Raw genomic sequence first — 19459 nt, 5'->3', positions numbered from 1 at the left:
CTTCAACAATTTGAACGATATTAGCAGAATGTTCAAGCAACACAAATGAACTTTCAGAGGATGGGCTCTTTTACTTCAAGCACTATTTAAAAAAGCACAAATGCTTGGGTTTTCAGGTATATATATATATTAAGTTGAACCTTTGGAACTAGGAATCAGGGCATTTTTTGCACACAGTTTTAACACAGAAAATTGTGTAGTGTCAAAGAGGTAGAACCACAAGCATTCAAGCAATGTTGTCAAGTAGGCAATAAAATGTTCTAGTCAGTGTTTCTTCTTTGTCTAATTACTGCCTGCACTGGTAGGAACTTTGAAATGAGAAAAGGAGCCTGTACTGCTTTTATTTTCTGTTTAGAACAAAACAGAAAACTAACTGAAGCATAAGCCCTGTTATACATTAGCAATTTTAAAGAACATCAGTTATGCAAGAGAAAGACTAAGAACAAAAAGAGTGTTTACAGATACCAGACATAGCAGTGAGTATTCAGTAGACCCTCTCAGGGCTTTGTGGCGGTTCTCAGCAGAAGCCACTTTGTAACCACTGGCAGTAAACAGAGACAGCATCTTTCACCAGGTATTTTAGGAAACCATGCAAACAGCCCAGATGTCATGCAAGACTCTTCTCATCAAAGGGCGTATGTGCCAACATTGCTGCAGTTCTTACAAATAATCTCAGTAGGTGTGGTGCTGCCTAAACCTGGGACACTGGCACATCAGGGTGAGCCAAGAGGATTTTGGCATATTGGAGTCTCTAAAATGTGGAGAGCAGCTGAGTGCCCAGTATCACATTGAAATACTCTTCTATTCCTGTCACAACTTTATTAACCACATACTCCTTATCACCAACATTTCCCAGCAATTTCTTGCAATTTTAATACTCTTTATAGCTTTTGTAAATGCTGTGTAGAATAACATCTACATTTTTCTTAGCAGAGAGTTGAAACAGCTGCTTCTGCCTAGTAACTTTTGGAAGGACTGATGCTAAAGCTGAAACTCCAGTACTTTGGCCACCTCATGCGAAGAGTTGACTCAGTGGAAAAGACTCTGATGCTGGGAGGGATTGGGGGCAGGAGGAGAAGGGGACGACAGAGGATGAGATGGCTGGATGGCATCACTGACTCAATGGATGTGAGTCTCAGGGAATTCCGGGAGTTGGTGATGGACAGGGAGGCCTGGCGTGCTGCGATTCATGGGGTCACAAAGAGTCGGACACGACTGAGCGACTGAACTGAACTGAACTGAACTGAGTCCTCAACAAGCCATGATTTTAACTCTTCTGGAATCTTTATTTTCCGTTCTACTGTTAAATGCCTCCTAACTTTCAACAGTGAGCCCTTTTCTTCCAAGGTGGTTGAAGTGCTTCACTAGTGTTGCCACCATCTCCATTTCCACAAGGCTTCTGTTTGTTCATTCTTGTCTTCTTCATGGATCTTGAAGGGGGGTTCTCTGCAGAGCAACAACACCCCCACCCCCATCTGCCTGGGAGTGCTTCTTCAGATTCTTCTGCTGGGGACCAGCTGTCTTCTTTCCTGAAAAGACCCCTCTCATCTTCTATGCCCGTTGCTTCTAGTTGATTTTTGAAAGTTATGTTTTGCATATTGTCATCCACAGGTTTAAACACCCTGCTTTCCCAAGCTCATTCCACCCTGTTTTCATTCTACCCAGTAATCCTCTTTCTTCTTTCCCTTCTAAGAACTCCTGGTGTTTTCACAGGTAGAATCTTACAGATCTTCTGGTGTGGTCTGGAGAGATGAGGTGGGAGACACAACCCAAGACACAACCCATCCCTATAATCAGGGATATTCTGCAATTAGGATCAGACCTTCTGATCATCACTGTACAGCTAACTTAGCTTTTCTGGTGGTAGTCTTTTTGTCCTGACCTCCAAGCAGAGTGTTCTTCAGGCAAGTATTCAGTCAGTTAATTTTCTAGAAAGTTGTCTGAGTGAGGTTTTTACCTTTTGAGTTTGCCACTGCTGCTGCTGCTAAGTCGCTTCAGTCGTGTCCAACTCTGTGCGACCCCATAGGTGGCAGCCCACCAGGCCCCGCCATCCCTGGGATTCTCCAGGCAAGAACACTGGAGTTGGCTGCCATTTCCTCCTCCAATGCATGAAAGTGAAAAGTGCAAGTGAAGTTGCTCAGTCGTGTCCGACTCTTAGCAACCCCATGGACCGCAGCCTATCAGGCTCCTCCATCCATGGGATTTTCCAGGCAAGAGTACTGGAAGCCCCTAATTCTCATTCTTTACTGCATCTCCTGCTGCCAGCTCCCACCTAATTCAACCAGTCTTCCTCTCCTCCGGCAAAGACACTTATGCAACCACAGACTCTGGAAACGTTTTTCTGTCTGTGGAGGAATTCAGTTCTCTTGTTCTCTGCCCTTTGCTAAATATTGGTTTCTTTTGTTATTTTCTGGCAATGCAGAATTTAGTGTGGGACCCCTGATGCCATTAGGATGTTGAAAACATGGCCTTGATTATATTCACCCTGTTTATTCTGATGTTTTCTTTTTTGACAGTTAAAAAATTATATATATGATGTTTGTCAGGCATTGCCTACTATTTTTCAGGCAGTGCAGAAACAGATAGACCAATACCCATTTTAGATACAAATATAAACAGGACCAAAGTTCTTGCTCTTGAGCCTCAAAACCAGAAGATATATATACAGATATAGATATATATATAGGTATAGATATATATAGATATAGATATATATATTTTAAACCAAACATGAGGACCATCTTTTCAGAAGTCTTTTTAAAGTTCCTGATAGAAGACTGTGTGTTTTTATTTCATTGCAGTCAAACTACTCTGCTGACTTCTGTGGCTCTGCTCTGACAGGAGGTTCATAGTTCTGTCTCTTAGGGTGGGGTCAGACATGGGTAACAGGGTGGGGCTGGAAAGAAGACAGGGAGGGGCCAGAACCTGAAATAGAACCATCCATTGTGTTTAGGATACAAATTTAGGGCAACCACAAGTTTTTGTTCTGTTATTTTTAAATCATTTATTAATTTTTTGGCTAATTATATGCCAGGCACAATAGTATATGCTGTATGTATAGTGGTTCATACCAGTTCATGAGCAGCTGCTTTTGCCCCCATTTTGAAATGCAAGAACTGAAACTCAGAGGTTAAATCACTAACTCAAGGTTTCTCAGAAGTAGCAAATGTAAATTTGACCCCAAAGTTCTCTTTCTTCAAAATCCCTCGTCTTTTTTTTCAGCTTTCTTAGAGTTTTTTAATCTGTGTTTTCTTTAAAATTGAGATGTAATTGATGTATAATATTAGTTAATGTATACAACATAATGATTAGACATGTATATATACCATTTTGCAAAATGACCACCACCTTATCCATTGTATCACAGATAATTTCAGTCTGACTGGGGGACATGTTCATATCTAAAGAGCGGCAGCAAGCAGATGGTAGTCCAGGCAATGTGTAGGCCTCATAGATAAACTGGAGCCCAGACAAGCAGTCTAAAAACAGGCAGACAAGGGAGGTGAGCACCACAGCAGAAGTCTGCCAATATATTGGGGGTGTCAGCCACTGGGCTTCATTTCTAGGAGCAGTAAAGCAGAGAGGAAGAGAGAAACAGGGAGCACAACGTGGAAGGGCAGAGAGCCAAACGGTCTGGCTGCTGGGCCAGTTATAGAGGTGGGGCTTCAGGTGGGATCTCCCACATGAAGAATGAGATTCAGGAACTGGGATTAGGGAGCGTGAAACCCCAAAACTGGGCTTGTTGATGGATGAGCCATGGAGGACTTGGCTGGGCCTGGCCGTAGTTCTTTTAACCTCAGAACCTATTTTTGAGTGTTAAATGCCTTACATCCCAGGAAGGAAGTGCCTAGGAGTCTGGCAACTGGTAAGGATCCAGTAGCTTTCAGATCTCTCCAGAAGCATTTTTCAATACTCTAGTAGTTCGTTTGTAGAGTTTTATTAGGCACTCTTAAAAAGCTTAATTTTCTGTGAACTCAAAGTTTCTTTTCTTCAGAAATTCTGAAAAGTTTTCAGTGTGTGTCCATGTAGATATTTTGTTGAGGTGTGTTTTTCTGGCTCTGGCTTACATTTCCTTGATCTGTACTATTATTGTTAATTAAAATTCCAAAGTCAAAGTCAGTGCTTCCACTTAGCTTAGTTTTCGGAGAGAGACAGGAGTTACTTGTTCCAGGAGGACAGGTTTATTGGATGTAGTAATACCTGCTTTGCTTAAATATGAGGAAGAAAAAGAAGCAGAATGAGATTTCTTAGAATTTGAATAGGGAACATGTTTTGACAATGTATTTAATTTTTACTTTATTTTATTTGGTAATCTTTAAAATTTGATGGCAGTTTTCACGCTATAAATCATAAAGATTGACTTACAAGACAGTGTTGCAAGATATGAATATAGAGAACAGGAACATAATGGAGAGTTTTAGGCTGTGGGTGTGCAAGGTAACCACCATCTCTGTCTTTATGTGGCAGTCTCTAGGAAAACAGTCATTTGCTATTATTTGTGTGTCTGTGGATTCTGTTTGTAGGTACTTGACTAACCATTCAGAGCTTCGGTTGATATAGAATGCAAACAGATGCAAAAATTTCAGGTGAATCAGGAAGTGACATCTGACTTCAGGGTTATCTGGGATAAGACACCATGGTTTGTTTCCTTACTTGTTGATAGAAGTAAAATTCAGTTAATTTTAGTTTAATTAAATTAATTTATAAAGCATTATTTGAACACCTGCAGTGTGCCAGCTGTGAGCTCACAATGTAACAAAAGAGATAGATATTTATTAAGCTAATGAGAATATAATGTGAAACATGCTGATCTAGCAGGACTGAATACATAGGAGGAGATTTTTAGAGAAGATAACCCTGGGGCTGAATCTTTAATGAGTGAAATTGGTATTGGAAATTGAGAAAGAGAAGTACTGGAAGAGGGAGCAGCATGTAGAAAATTGCAGAGTTCATGCAAGGTTCTAAGAGTGGTAAGCAGTTCGTATCAAAATGTGGAGTGGAGAGGAATGCAGATGGAGAGCGAGGTGGCCAGTACTAATGGAGGACTAGGCAGTGATACTCACTAAAACAGTTTTTGCAGGAAGATGACAAGATGAGATTGGTGTTTCAGAAATACCACTTTGGAAGTAATTGGAAAATAGATTGTGGGGAGTGGATTATAGAAGGGGCTTGGGAGGAAGAGTGGTTTAAAAATATGAACTCACCAATTGTTGGTGTTAGTTACTTTGTTCTCTCTGCTTGTAGTGATGCTTCTTGCTTCTTAGCACCATGACTATTGCCTCCCACTCTACCCTCAACTCCACTCCTGCACCAGAGATCATTTTCTGCTTAACTAGTCTCAAGATTCGCCATATACTCAAACACACACATATTTGACTGGTATCTTATTAATATTATTATTCCTATGTAATCTTAAAGCTTCAAAAAAAAGAATGAATTTTTATATTTGCTTATTGATGCATTTCTAGCATCTAACAAAATGTGGATATTTAATCAGTATTTGGTGAAAAGATAAATGACATTCAAGTCAGTATTTTCAATTTCTTTAAAGAGTTTCTCTAAGGAGTGTTTTTTTCAAAACACTCAGGAAAACAAGAAAATAACCACTACAACAAACAGTATCCTACTTGAGTTCCTACTTCATGCCATCGTGGTGGACAGTCTCAGTCCCTAAATTTCTGATGGATTTGTGAAATCAGACCACAGTTCAAAAGAGTTTAACTTTTTCTCCCTCTTTGCAGAGATTTCTCCTTTTCCCTCTTTGCAGAGATCACATAGTTAGATTTTCATATGTTATATACTTATATAATGTGACTCTGTTATAATACAATTGAAATGTTGCTTAATTTTGATTCAGTGTTACTAAACATATTTGTATAATATCACTTTTGTACAGGATGCTGTACTAAGCATGGAAAATAATTTTTCCACAGAATGTAAGCTCCAAGAGGATAAGACCAAATCAATTCTATTCACTATTATATGCTACCAAGTCTAACACAGACTCAAAGTATAATAGATAGGCATTAATAGATATGTGTTCATTGAATAGATGTACAGATAGATTTAAAAGTTTTGCAAGGCACACTCTGTTTTGGGGAACAAATAATATGATCTTTGAAATAAATAATAATATAATTTGGGGGATACATAATGTATTAGTAGGATTTCAAGTTTCAGGTCCTGGGCCTGAGATCAGACTTTAAAGAAAGAAAAACATGGGAGACATCAACTAATTCATGGGAACTTGCACAACTTTCCTGGATGTGTTTACTTGAAATGTTTTACAGACATATTCTCTGGGAAGAAGTAGCAGTCTCAACCCAGGGTTGCTTTCAGTGTCTTAAACACAAGAGACATATAGCAAAACAGTATTTCCTGATTGTTGTGCTTGAAGTCTTCCTCTTTATGTGTTAAGGAATTTTTCAGGAATAGGCCAGAACTAAGTTATGCACAGAGAATGTTTTCCTGGCCTGGGCAAGAGAAGGCACCAGCTTTAGCTCCTTTGATTTTTCTGGTTCCTACTTTGTTGTTGTTCAGTCTGACATGACTGAGCAACAGAGCGAAATAACAACATGCTGATTTTAATTTAATATTGTTGTTATGCTTAGTTGTGGGGGGCAGTGCGGACTGGCATTCTTTATTTTTATTTTATTCTTTAATTTTTATTGGAGTATTTGTTGCCATTCAGTCTCTCAGTCATGTCTGACTCTTTGCGATCCCATGGATTGCAGCATGCTAGACTTCCCTGTCCTTAACCGTCTCCCAGCGTTTGCTCAAACTCATGTCCATCGACTCAGGATGCCATCCAACCATCTCATCCTCTGTCATCCCCTTCTCCTCCTGCCTTCAATCTTTCCCAGCATCAGGGTCTTTTCCAGTGAGTCAGCTCTTCGCATCAGGTGGCCAAAATATTGGAGCTTCACTGCTGCTGTTGCTGCTGCTAAGTTGCTTCAGTCGTGTCTGACTCTGTGCGACCCCATAGACAGTAGCCCACCAGGCTTCCCCGTCCCTGGGATTCTCCAGGCAAGCACACTGGAGTGGGTACTACTAGTCTTAATTGGCCCCTTTCCCCCAGGATGTGGCCCTAAAGTTGTCTTATAGAGATTACACAAAAGTGAAACAAATCTAGAAGATTCAACTCCTAAACAAAAAGTCAGACATATATTTATTTCACTTTCTTTATTTTACAAGCAAATCAAGACATAATAGTGACAAGATTAGGTAATATGGTATAGATTATATGGGAGAAGAAATGTGTCTCTTGTGTTTGTAATCATAAGACTGATTCAACATTTTCCAAAGTGTACAAATTTAAGTTTGTTGTTAGTTTTCCTGTGGAGACAAAAATAGCAACAAATGAGAAATGCTGAGGCCATAGGCATTTCATTAGCATCCGAATTTCACCAGTGAGCCCCTCAAAATGTAGCCAAGTCTCTCCATTTATTGATGCTTTTAAAAGGAGTGACAGCAGTTTAGGGATTTTTTAGCAGCTGGTGCTGATTACATAAGGATGAGGCTCATAATACATCATAGTCAGTTTATGTCCCTAAAAATATATTTTAATGGATTTTTTATTTAAAGAAGATACATGTAAACCTTTTTTTATAAGAGTTCATAATTTTTTCTTAATAAAACAGAATCAGAACAATATACCATATATACTAGATGCTAGTTTTCATTCATGTTTGTTTTAAAAGTACTTAAAGGGAACTGTAAGTTTCTAAATACACTCTAGTATATTAGTCATCATTTCGTGCTTTTTGAGCTGATACTAATATATCTTTTGGATGATTACTTTGTAATCTTTAAACTGCTTTTGGTTATGTGATTTTCTAAATTTAAGTTTATTATACTTCCAGCATACAATTTTTTTTTTTTTTTTTAGAAATCATACTCAGAACAAGTTCTTTAGGTTTTTCTTGTTAAGGAGCTCTAACATATCCAGACTTAGTTGTTGAAGCTGAACAATAAATACAGCTCATCCTAGCAGTTGTGGACTGGCATGCCTAGATGGAGGGATATTTCTTTTTCCCTGAAAATAAACAAAGCATTGGCTGAGAGCCAAACTGGTGAATTTTTCATGGGAAGAGTTTAAGCAATAGATTAATAGGTGGAAGTTGAACTGGATGACCTTTAAATTTCTTTCCAAGATTCCTTCTGTCTAAGCTTCTCTGCTCTTACTGCCAATATGTAGTGACACAGTAATACCAGTGACGCCCAAATCCTGTAAATTATGAGAATTCTATTAATCAGAGTCAGCATGGATGACTCACATATTCTATACCATAAACAACTCCTTCTGTTTCAAGTACATTGGTCTTAACACGTAATTATTAACCCTTAAATGTAGGAAACTATTTCAATACTTACTCAACTTCATAACAAAAGTAGCAATCATTGTCATAAGTTTTGCCATCAGATCCACAAATTGGTGCATATATTTCATAACAAAATCTTTCTTCTGATGGTAACATTTTATATTTACTACAGTCAATCTGGAAATACATATAAAAAGCCTTGAATTCCTTAAGCAAAATTTTTATTCTCAGGATTTAGGATTTTCCAAGCAAGTTCAGAAAGCTCTCAGTGCATTTGTATCTTATTCCAATTGTCTTTTCTCATCTAACCCCAAGATACAGTAAGTAAAAAAAAAAAAATTATATCGTATATATAATCACTCATGATAAACTTCTTTATAATAACTGGTAACTGAATCATTATTTATTTTAAAATAGAATCTTTTCCACCATACTGGTTGATGCATCTGTTCTCAACACATGTAGCATATTCACAAGTACAACCATTCCCATGGGATCAGTTTTCTACATGTCTCATGTAGTACAGTTTGCTACTTCTTTCTTTCACTTCAAAAGTTCTGCCTGATTGTAAGTATGAGATATATTATTATAACTACTATAGTTATAAGAACTACTGTATCATAGCAACATTTGCCATTAATTATTGGTAGCAAGGTACTTGATATACACTTCACTAGCGCATAGGCAAACAGATGTATTTTAACATTGTAGTTGAGATCCACTAATCTCAGTTTCTGGAGCCAAAGCCAAGGTGATAAGTTGCCTGCAGGAGCAAGTAGGCAATTACCAAGAAAGAATTTTCTAGGTTTTTAATCTTTGAGCAAATTGTGGAGTGTGGACATTAAAGTCAAATATGTTGGAATTCAGATCCTGACTATATAACCCTGGGACAATTATTTTCCCTCTCTAAGCCTTAATTTATTTATCTGCAAAATGAAGGCAGTAATAACTGTATTGTAATATTAAAGTAAAACATACATAACTGAGAAGATATGTATGAAATACTTAGCAGTACATGGCATGGTAAATAGTGAATACATGATAGCTATTAATTTTGTTCTGTGGCTTTACTTCTAATTCTACACTAACTCCAGTTCTTTACCAAAGACTCTACATTTCCAGCTCCTTCTGTCCCAGAGTTTCAGACATCATATTTTTCTTTTTTTTTTTTAATTTATTTTTATTGAAGTATAGCTGATTTACAATTTGCAATGTTGTGTTAGTTTCTGGTATACAGTAAACTTTAAGTTATATAGACATTGAATATAGTTCGCTGTAGTGTACAGTAAGACCTTATTGTATACTCATTCTATATATATTAGTTTGTATCTAGTAATCTGCCCCCCACCCCTGGAAACCTGTCTGTTCTCTATGTCTGTGACTCTTATTTGGTTTCAAAAATAAGTTCACTTGCAGACATGATATTTTTCTAATGTTTGAATATCTCCACTTGGATAACTCAAAATATGCTTAAGTTCATGTTCCCCTTCAGATATGTTTCATTAATTCATCCACTCCTTCAGTTACTATACTTTATGAACCTTCTAAACTTTAGAGCTGAGGTGAGAGCTGCCAATACAAAGATTACTAAGCATGACATGATGGGAGAGGACTTCAGGGGCTAGTACAGCTTGGTGGAAAATGGAACTGCAGTGTCCCATGTCAGGTATGGCTGCCCTGTGGTTTGTCCTGGGACAAAAACAAATTTCCTTTTCATTACAAGGGACTGGAATGCAAAAGTAGGAAGTCAAGATATACCTGGAGTAATAGGAAAATTTGGCCTTGGAGTACAAAATTAAGCAGGGAAAGGCTAACAGTTTTGCCAAGAGAACGCACTGGTCATAGCCAACACCCTCTTCCAACAACACAAGAAATGACTCTACACATGGACATCACTAGATTGTCAATACCGAAATCAGATTGATTATATTCTTTGCAGCCAAAGATGGAGAAGTTCTATATAGTCAGCAAAAACAAGAGCAGGAGCTGACTGTGGCTCAGATCCTGAACTCCTTATTGCCAAATTCAAACTTAAATTGAAGAAAGTAGAGAAGACCACTAGAACATTCAGGTATGACCTGAATCAAATCCCTCACACTTATACGGTGGAAGTGACAAATAGATTTAAGGGATTAGATCTGATAAACAGTGCCTGAAAAACTATTGACAGAGGTTCATGACATTGTACAGGAGGCAGGGATCAAGACTATCCCCAAGAAAAAGAAATGCAAAAAGGCAAATGGTTGTCTGAGGACAAATAGCTGAGAAAAGAAGAGACATGAAAGGCAAAGGAGAAAAGGAAAGATATAGCCATTTGAATGCAGAGTTCCAAAGAATGGGAAGGAGAGATAAGAAAGCCTTCCTCAGTGAACAGTACAAAGAAATAGAGGAAAACAATAGAATGGGAAAGACTAGAGATCTCTTCAAGAAAATCAGAGATACCGAGGGAACATTTCATGCAAAGATGGGCACAATAAAAGACAGAAATGGTATGGACCTAAGAGAAGCAGAAGATGTTAAGAAAAGGTGGCAAGAATACACAGAAGAACTGTACAAAAAAGATCTTCATGACCCAGATAATCATGATGGTATGATCACTCACCTAGAGCCAGACATCCTGGAATGTGAAGTCAAATGGGCCTTACGAAGCATCACTATGAACAAAGCTAGTGGAGGTGATAGAATTCCCGTTGAGCTATTTCAAATCCTGAAAGATGATGCTGTGAAAGAGCTGTACTCAATATGCCAGCAAATTTGGAAAACTCAGCAGTGGCCACAGGACTGGAAAAGGTTAGTTTTCATTCCAATCCCAAAGAAAGGCAATGCCAAAGAATGCTCAAACTACCACACAATTGTACTCATCTCACATGCTAGAAAAGCAATGCTCAAAATTCTCCAAGCCAGGCTTCAGCAGTATGTGAGCTGTGAAATTCCAGATGTTCCAGCTGGTTTTAGAAAAGGTAGAGGAACCAGAGATCAAATTGCCAACATCTGCTGGATCATTGAAAAAGCAAGAGAGTTCCAAAAAAATCTACTTCTGCTTTACTGACTATGCCAAAGCCTTTGACTGTGTGGACCACAACAAACTCGAGAAAATTCTTCAAGAGATGGGAATACCTGACCACCTGACCTGCCTCCTGAGAAATCTATGCAGGTCAGGAAACAACAGTTAAAACTGTACATGAAACAACAGACTGGTTCCAAATTGGGAAAGGAGTGAATCAAGGCTGTATATTGTCACCCTGCTTATTTAACTTACATGCAGAGTACATCATGAGAAATGCTGGGCTGGATGAAGCACAAGCTGGAATCAAGATTGCTGGGAGAAATATCAGTACCCTCAGATATGCAGATGACACCACCTTATGACAGAAAGTGAAGAAGAACTAAAGAGCCTCTTGATGAACATGAAAGAGGAGAGTGAAAAAGTTGGCTTAAAGCTCAACATTCAGAAAACTAAGATCGTGGCATTCAATCCCAGCACTTCATGGCAAATAGACGGGGAAACAGGGGAAACAGTGACAGACCTTATTTTTCTGAGCTCCAGAATCACTGCAGATGATGACTGCAGCCATGAAATTAAAAGACACTTGCTCCTTGGAAGAAAAGCTATGACCAACCTAGACAGCATATTAAAAAGGACAGAGATTATTTTGCCGACAAAGGTTCATCTAGTCAACACTATGGTTTTTCCAGTAGTCATGTATGGATGTGAGAGTTGGACTATAAAGAAAGCTGAGTGCCAAAAAATTAGTGCTTTTGAACTGTGGTGTTGGAGAAGACTCTTGAGAGTCCATTGGACTGCAAGGTGATCCAACCAGTCTATCCTAAAGGAAATCAGTCCTGAATATTAATTGGAAGAACTGATACTGAAGCTGAAACTCTAATACTTTGGCTACCTGTTGTGAAGAACTGACTCATTTGAAAAGACCCTGATGCTGGGAAAGATTGAAGGCGGGAGGAGAAGAAGGTAACAGAGGATGAGATGGTTGGATTGTATCACTAACTCAATGGACATGAGTTTGCATAAGCTCTGAGAGTTGGTGATGGACAAGGAGGCCTGGCATGCTGCAGTCCATGGGGTCACAAAGAGTTGGACACGACTGAGTGACTGAACTGAACTGAACTGATGTCAAGTATATGCCAGCATGATTTCACTTCTTGCCTGTTCAAACCACAGTGCCAGAATTTATATCATATGTAGTGTAAGCAGGAAACTCCTAAGGTTTAATATTAATTAACCTTTAGTGCCTGATGAACTACGGACTGAGGTTCATGACATTGTACAGGAGAGAGGGATCAAGACCATCCCCATGGAAAAGAAACACAAAAAAGCAAAATGGCTGTCTGGGGAGGTCTTACAAATAGCTGTGAAAAGAAGAGAAGCGAAAAGCAAAGGAGAAAAGGAAAGATATAAGCGTCTGAATGCAGAGTTCCAAGGAATAGCAAGGAGAGAAAAGAAAGCCTTCCTCAGCGATCAATGCGAAGAAATAGAGGAAAACAACAGAATGGGAAAGACTGGAGATCTCTTCAAGAAAATTAGAGATACCAAGGGAACATTTCATGCAAAGATGGGCTCAATAAAAGACAGAAATGGTATGGACCTAAGAGAAGCAGAAGATATTAAGAAGAGGTGGCAAGAATACACAGAAGAACTGTACAAAAAAGATTTTCACAACCCAGATAATCACGATGGTGTGATCACTCACCGAGAGCCATACATCCTGGAATGTGAAGTCAAGTGGGCATTAGAAAGCATCACTACGAACAAAGCTAGTGGAGGTGATAGAATTCCAGTTGAGCTATGTCAAATCCTGAAAGATGATGCTGTGAAAGAGCTGTACTCAATATGCCAGCAAATTTGGAAAACTCAGCAGTGGCCACAGGACTGGAAAAGGTCAGTTTTCATTCCAATCCCAAAGAAGGGCAATGCCAAAGAATGCTCAAACTACCACACAATTGCAGTCATCTCACACGCTAGTAAAGTAATGCTCAAAATTCTCCAAGCCAGGCTTCAGCAATACGTGAACCGTGAACTTCCAGATGTTCAAGCTGGTTTTAGAAAAGTCAGAGGAACCAGAGACCAAATTGCCAACATCCGCTGGATCATCGAAAAAGCAAGAGAGTGCCAGAAAAACATCTATTTCTGCTTTAGTGACTATGCCAAAGCCTTTAACTTTATGGATCACAATAAACTGTGGAAAATTCTGAAAGAGATGGGAATACCAGAACACCTCATCTGCCTCTTGAGAAACCTATATGCAGGTCAAGAAACAACAGTTAGAACTGGACATGGAACAACAGGCTGGTTCCAAATAGGAAAAGAAGTACGTCAAGGCTGTATATTGTCACCCTGCTTATTTAACTTCTATGCAGAGTACATCATGAGAAACGCTGGACTGGAAGAAACACAAGCTGGAATCAAGATTGCTAGGAGAAATATCAATAACCTCAGATATGCAGATGACACCACCCTTATGGCAGAAAGTGAAGAAGAACTCAAAAGCCTCTTAATGAAAGTGAAAGAGGAGAGTGAAAAAGTTGGCTTAAAACTCAACATTCAGAAAACGAAGATCAAGGTATCTGGTCCCGTCACTTCATGGGAAATAGATGGGGAAACAGTGGAAACAGTGTCAGACTTTATTTTGGGGGGCTGCAAAATCACTGTAGATGGTGATTTCAGCCATGGAATTAAAAGACACTTACCTCTTGGAAGAAAAGTTGTGACCAACCTAGATAGCACATTAAAAAGCAGAGACATTACTTTGCCAACAAAGGTCCATCTAGTCAAGGCTATGGTTTTTCCAGTGGTCATATATGGATGTGAGAGTTGGACTGTGAAGAAAGCTGAGTGCTGAAGAATTGATGCTTTTGAACTATGGTGTTGGAGGAGACTCTTGAGAGTCCCTTGGACTGCAAGGACATCCAACCAGTCCATTCTAAAGGAGATTAGTTCTGGGTGTTCATTGGAAGGACTGATGCTAAAGCTGAAACTCCAATACTTTGGCCACCTGATGCGAAGAGCTGAGTCATTGGAAAAGACTCTGATGCTGGGACGATTGGGGGCAGGAGGAGAAGGGGACGACAGATGATGAGATGGCTGGATGGCATCACTGACTCGATGGACGTGAGTTTGAGAGAACTCCGGGAGTTGGTGATGGACAGGGAGGCCTGGCATGCTGCAATTCATGGGGTTGCAAAGATTCGGACATGACTGAGCAACTGAACTGAAGTGAACTGAACCTTTTCATTCTCACACATCTAAAAAATCATGAAGGATGGCTTGAACTCAATCCTGACTCCAAAATTTACAGTCTTAATGTCTTATTTTCTTTAACAGGGAAACCAAAATTTTTGACTCAAAGAAGTGGAAGGGACTGCCTGGGCCAAAGGGTCATGCAGCTAGAAAGCAGTAAAGCTAGTCTAAAGCCCAAATTGCCTGGTAGCTAGCTTAAGTTTTTACTACCACACCTAGATTTTCTCAACAGTAGTCATTATTTAATGAGTAATGAAAAAAAGGTTAAGTTAAAATCTTCATTCTTTAAGATAGAGAACAAAGATGTATGTGACCCATTTAAACATTTTAAGTCATGACTTGTCCTTCCTGAGCTTTACTATGTGTCAGGTACTGTGCTAAGCCCTTTTTAAATATTACAGCTTTAAATTTCACACTATTGTGAAATATGAGGCAAGTATTGTTTCGCATGGGCACACTATCAAACAGCTAGAATTTAATCAGCACCTATTCATTCTCATGCTAGGTGTCTAACCACTCTGTTCTGCCCCTTCCATTTTAGAAAGGTCTACCTACAGTTTTTAAAAGAAACAATTTTTGAAACTTAAAAAATAAACCTTTAAACATGTAGAAATTTAATTAATATATAGTGTTGAGTATTTCTTTACTGATACTGGCCTTTAAAATTATACAAAAGTAGTACTTTCATGTCAAGATGAGCATACAGACCTGTTCATGGTGTTTGACGCAGTCTACATCTGTAAGATAAAGACAAAGAAATTTAAATTCTGGAAGCATTAATCTTATTAGAAAACTAATCTTTGATTTGTTTCAGCTCTCAGACTGTCATCAAAATATAAGATTCACTTCAAAGCTGTATAGCATAATATTAAAGGTTGAAGCTCTTCACACAGAACTTTTCATTTTCTTTTTTGAAGTAGGTTTAGAGTGTAGCCCAAAAGATGATATAACTATTATAATAATGAGTTTGTGCTGTTCTTTCCTACTTCATAATCTGAATTTAGGGAAAAAAATCCACAAGTTTTATATTTTGAAAGTGTCTGCTGTTATGTAACAAGCCTAGAGGCAGAAATCGGACTAGCAGTTGAAAATTCTAGGGAGGCAGATTTCAACTCAGTAATGGAAGAAGAATTAAAGTAGTCCATGCTGCCAACTGTAGATTGCCAGTCATGGATCGAATTGTTTTATGATTAAATGAGATCCCAATAAAAAGTGATATTAAGTCCAAGGATGCATTGGGTAGACATTTCCCAAAGAAGTTATGCTCAATGTTTATATGGATGGCAATTTGGCCTTGGTTGACCATTTAGGTCCACTTGCACCCTGATGATATAATTTGGTCATTTATTGGTACAAAGAAAAAAGTGCATTTCAGAAATTTTCCTTTATTATATGTGTTGTATATATTTCAGAATTATATGGATAGAAGATAACATGAACTCTCAATATCAGGGCAGGGGCAGGGTTATGAGGGAGATACTCACTGAGGATGGTTGCAAGCGTCAGGGCTGAGAGCAGGACAAAGGCTGTTGTTCTCATGCTGCTGAGGTGGCCAAGGGCAGTCCAGTGGAGGAAAAAGAAGTCACTTTCTGGTGTCTGCACAGCCCAAATGGGTTCTGCCTTATATATTGTCAAGAGTTCTGTCTCAGTTGTGAAATAGCTATTTCCAGAAACAAGCCTGGGAAGAGGGCAGAAACATCTGCTAAAGAGGAATGTTTTTTTTGTTGTGAAAGACAGATGATTATATATGACATTTTAATAGATCATAGGACCCAATAAAGTTGGCATTGTTTCCTCACCTCTTTAAGTTTGTGTGCTTTTACACCTGTTACACAGTCTGATTTTCATAACAGATAGTAACTACCGTTTTCTTTGTTCTACAGATAAGGGAATGAAGTCACAAGGAAGTTAAGTAATTTCACTGGGTTTACTACATATTCTTTGGTGTACTGCTTTTTCTAGGAAGAGTCATCAGTATGGCAGCTTTATAGGTTTTAACATTTTCTCAGGTTCCCCTCTTTCCTCTTCTATCCTCTAGAACCAAAGGGGGAAATGTTGGCAGTTGAGACCCTGGACTGGGAACAGAGAAAAGGTATCAGCATCCAAGTCTTGATTCAGCACAGACAGGCAATAATTCCTGACTTTTAGGAAGAGGGTAATTTCCCCCCAAATCCCATTTTGGGGAGATGGTATAATGGGTGGAGCTGGTGAGCACTCACACTTCATTTACCCATCAGATCTCTGGTGAAAGCTTCTTTATCAAGAGCCCTTAGGAGGAGGATTTCCCCAGAGCCGATAATAAAGAGGTATATAACGATCGTAGCGAAGAACAGAGCTAGTGGATGCAGTAGCTAGACTTTCCCTGAAACTCTGGCCATGATTATCCGGTCCCCAAATGCAGGCTGATGGTTCAAAAATGAGATGTTAACTTGCCCTGGCATGTAGTTACACAGTGATGGTGGTTTAGTTGCTAAGTCATGTCCAACTCTTGCGAACTCATGAACTGTAGACTTCCAGATTCCTCTGTCTATGGGATTCTCCAGGCAAGAATACTGGAATAGGTTGCCATTTCCTTCTCCATGGGATCTTCCTGACCCAGGAATTGAACCTGGGTCTCCTGGTGATTGCAGGCTGATTCTTTACCAATTGAACTGTGAGGGAAGCCCTGCTAATAAAATAACTTTCAATAGATAAGCCACCAGCCATTTAATCATGATTTAAATAAGCTTAATTGTGCTTTCATCAAACCATGCTTCACTTGAAGTCTTTGATAAAGCCTACAAGAACACTTTTTGGAATGTGCCATTTTTGAATAAAGTGCCCCTGTGAGAAGACCTCAGAAGCAATTCTTGCAGTTTTGGTAGATAAGTGTTGGAAGACATGGTCTATACCACTAATGGAGGTAGTGCCAAAGGCTGAGAGACTAAAATTCATATTTGTTTCCCTTCAGAAGGATAAAACAACTGGAAACTGTGCTGAGATGGTTTGGAGGGCAGGCATCATAATGTTATATGAATTCATTGCCACCTCCACCATTCCTGACTTTCCTGGTGGCTCAGACGGTAAAGTGTCTGCCTACAATGCCGGAGACCCGGGTTCTGTCCCTCGGTTGGGAAGATCCCCTGGAGAAGGAAATGGGAACCTGCTCCAGTATTCTTGCGCCTGGAAAATCCCATGGACGGAGGAGCCTGGTAGGCTACAGTCCATGGGGTCCCAAAGAGTCGGACACGACTGAGTGACTTCACTTTCACTTTCACTTTCCACCATTCCCTGTGTGACCTTGTGCAAATTATTGAACTCGTAGAAGCCTTAGTTTCTTTATTTTCATTTGCTTACTAAGTGACTATTAATGAAGATTCACTCTGTCTTAGAGACTATAATACAACTTGGGTATACCATGAATAATGAGAAACTATTGCCAGTGTCTTCATTGTAGCTTGACAAAGATTCTCTTCTTTATCAATCTTGAGTTAGGCTTCTCTGAGTTCTCTTGTCAAATGGACCTTGACTTCCCTACACCTCCCTTCTCTCGGCCTCCCCTCTACTTCATGTCTTTGGCCTTTCCAGGCATGTCTTAGCATAGAATTCTGCTAAGTCATCTCCCTACTTTTCATGTCTGATCACTGTTTATATTTGATCAAGTTTTTCATACCCCACTTTTAATATATAAGTCCTTGGCCTGACTTTTAACAAGAATCCCCTTAGTATCTCTTATTAGTAATTTTCCATCTACTGAGTACTTAACCCAGCTCCTTGGCTAAAATATCCATTTGTTGTATTTAGAGTTAAGCCCAATCTTTTCCCCATTGCCATAGGCGTATTACAGTAGGGATATTCAAGACTATACCTTGAATAATGCTTTCCTTACCATTTTGACAAGTGTCAAATAACTTTTCTTTAACAAGCTTTCAGAATACAGTTAATTATGGCACCATAGCACAAGCTGATTATGATTTTCAAATGAGATTGTAAAAGCACGCATATACATCCTGTTAATGAGGGTGAAAGAGAAGAGTGATGTGCATCCAGTTTCTGAAACTTACTCTGCTTCTGATGAAGGCTGTCACCAGTTTGGAGCCTATTAGTGTGTGCATATGTGTTAAGTGTTCACCTCTGAAAAGAATAATGTTGCAGAATCTGGGAACCAGGAAATCCTGGACAGAAAGTCCCTTGAATATCTCAGAAATCTCTTTCAAAGCAATGGCAGTCCTTTCTTCTTATGTAAACAAGATCTTTTAGGCAACTCTGATTTATACTGAAAAACGATTTAAAATGTCACTATGAAATTGAGATTTCTGCACAATTGCACTCATCTCACATGCTAGTAAAGTAATGCTCAAAATTCTCCAAACCAGGCTTCAGCAATACGTGAACTGTGAACTTCCAGATGTTCAAGCTGGTTTTAGAAAAGGCAGAGGAACCAGAGACCAAATTGCCAACATCCGCTGGATCATCGAAAAAGCAAGAGAGTTTCAGAAAAACATCTATTTCTGCTTTATTGACTATGCTAAAGCCTTTGACTGTGTGGATCACAATAAACTGTGGACAATTCTGAAAGAGATGGGAATACCAGACCACCTGACCTGCCTTTTGAGAAATTTGTATGCAGGTCAGGAAGCAACAGTTAGAACTGGACATGGAACAACAGACTGGTTCCAAATAGGAAAAGGAGTACATCAAGGCTGTATATTGTCACCCTGCTTATTTAACTTCTATGCAGAGTACATCATGAGAAACGCTGGGCTGGAAGAAGCACAAGCTGGAACCAAGATTGCTGGGAGAAATATCAGTACCCTCAGATATGCAGATGACACCACCCTTATGGCAGAAAGTGAAGAGGAACTCAAAAGCCTCTTGATGAAAGTGAAAGTGGAGAGTGAAA

At 39.1% G+C, this 19459-nt stretch overlaps 2 protein-coding genes and 1 pseudogene across 5 annotated transcripts in view; 1 reads left to right on the top strand and 2 right to left on the bottom strand.

Annotated features, from left to right (window-relative positions):
- LOC147369635 (sperm-associated acrosin inhibitor-like) overlaps window positions 1-19459 on the top strand; it is a 159160-nt gene that overhangs the window by 39792 nt on the left and 99909 nt on the right. Inside the window, exon 1 of one of the 4 annotated variants that reach the window (XM_086412321.1) lies at window positions 3755-3865. The exons of the other annotated variants lie outside the window; for them this stretch is intronic. The gene's annotated coding sequence lies outside the window, so the exon portion shown is untranslated. Of the gene's footprint in view, window positions 1-3754; window positions 3866-19459 lie in introns of those variants that run through there. 4 annotated transcript variants of the gene reach the window in all.
- LOC147369639 (mortality factor 4-like protein 2) lies at window positions 333-3101 on the bottom strand (annotated as a pseudogene).
- SPINK9 (serine peptidase inhibitor Kazal type 9) lies at window positions 7168-17647 on the bottom strand. The gene is made up of 4 exons (XM_086412328.1): window positions 16062-17647; window positions 15286-15314; window positions 8374-8498; window positions 7168-7335 (listed from the first exon to the last, which is right to left on the bottom strand). The coding sequence occupies exons 1-4, from the start codon at window positions 16114-16116 to the stop codon at window positions 7290-7292; spliced, it is 255 nt and encodes an 84-aa protein (XP_086268454.1). The 5' UTR covers window positions 16117-17647; the 3' UTR covers window positions 7168-7289.

This window comes from Bos grunniens, chromosome 7, assembly GCF_055505025.1.
Source record: "Bos grunniens cultivar Pamir isolate PY7600 chromosome 7, Bosgru_T2T1.0, whole genome shotgun sequence".
Lineage (NCBI taxonomy): Eukaryota > Metazoa > Chordata > Mammalia > Artiodactyla > Bovidae > Bos > Bos grunniens.
This window is presented reverse-complemented; position numbering and strand designations above follow the sequence as displayed.

Bases quoted from the DNA above. Each gene is read 5' to 3' on its own strand.
- SPINK9 (XM_086412328.1), bottom strand. From the start codon at position 16,116: ATGAGAACAACAGCCTTTGTCCTGCTCTCAGCCCTGACGCTTGCAACC. The intron at 8,499-15,285 runs GTCTGTATGCTC...ATGTATTTCCAG, and splicing joins GCGTCAAACACCATGAACAG to ATTGACTGTAGTAAATATAA. The intron at 7,336-8,373 runs GTAAGTATTGAA...TTGTCTCCACAG, and splicing joins TACTTTTGTTATGAAGTTGA to GAAAACTAACAACAAACTTA.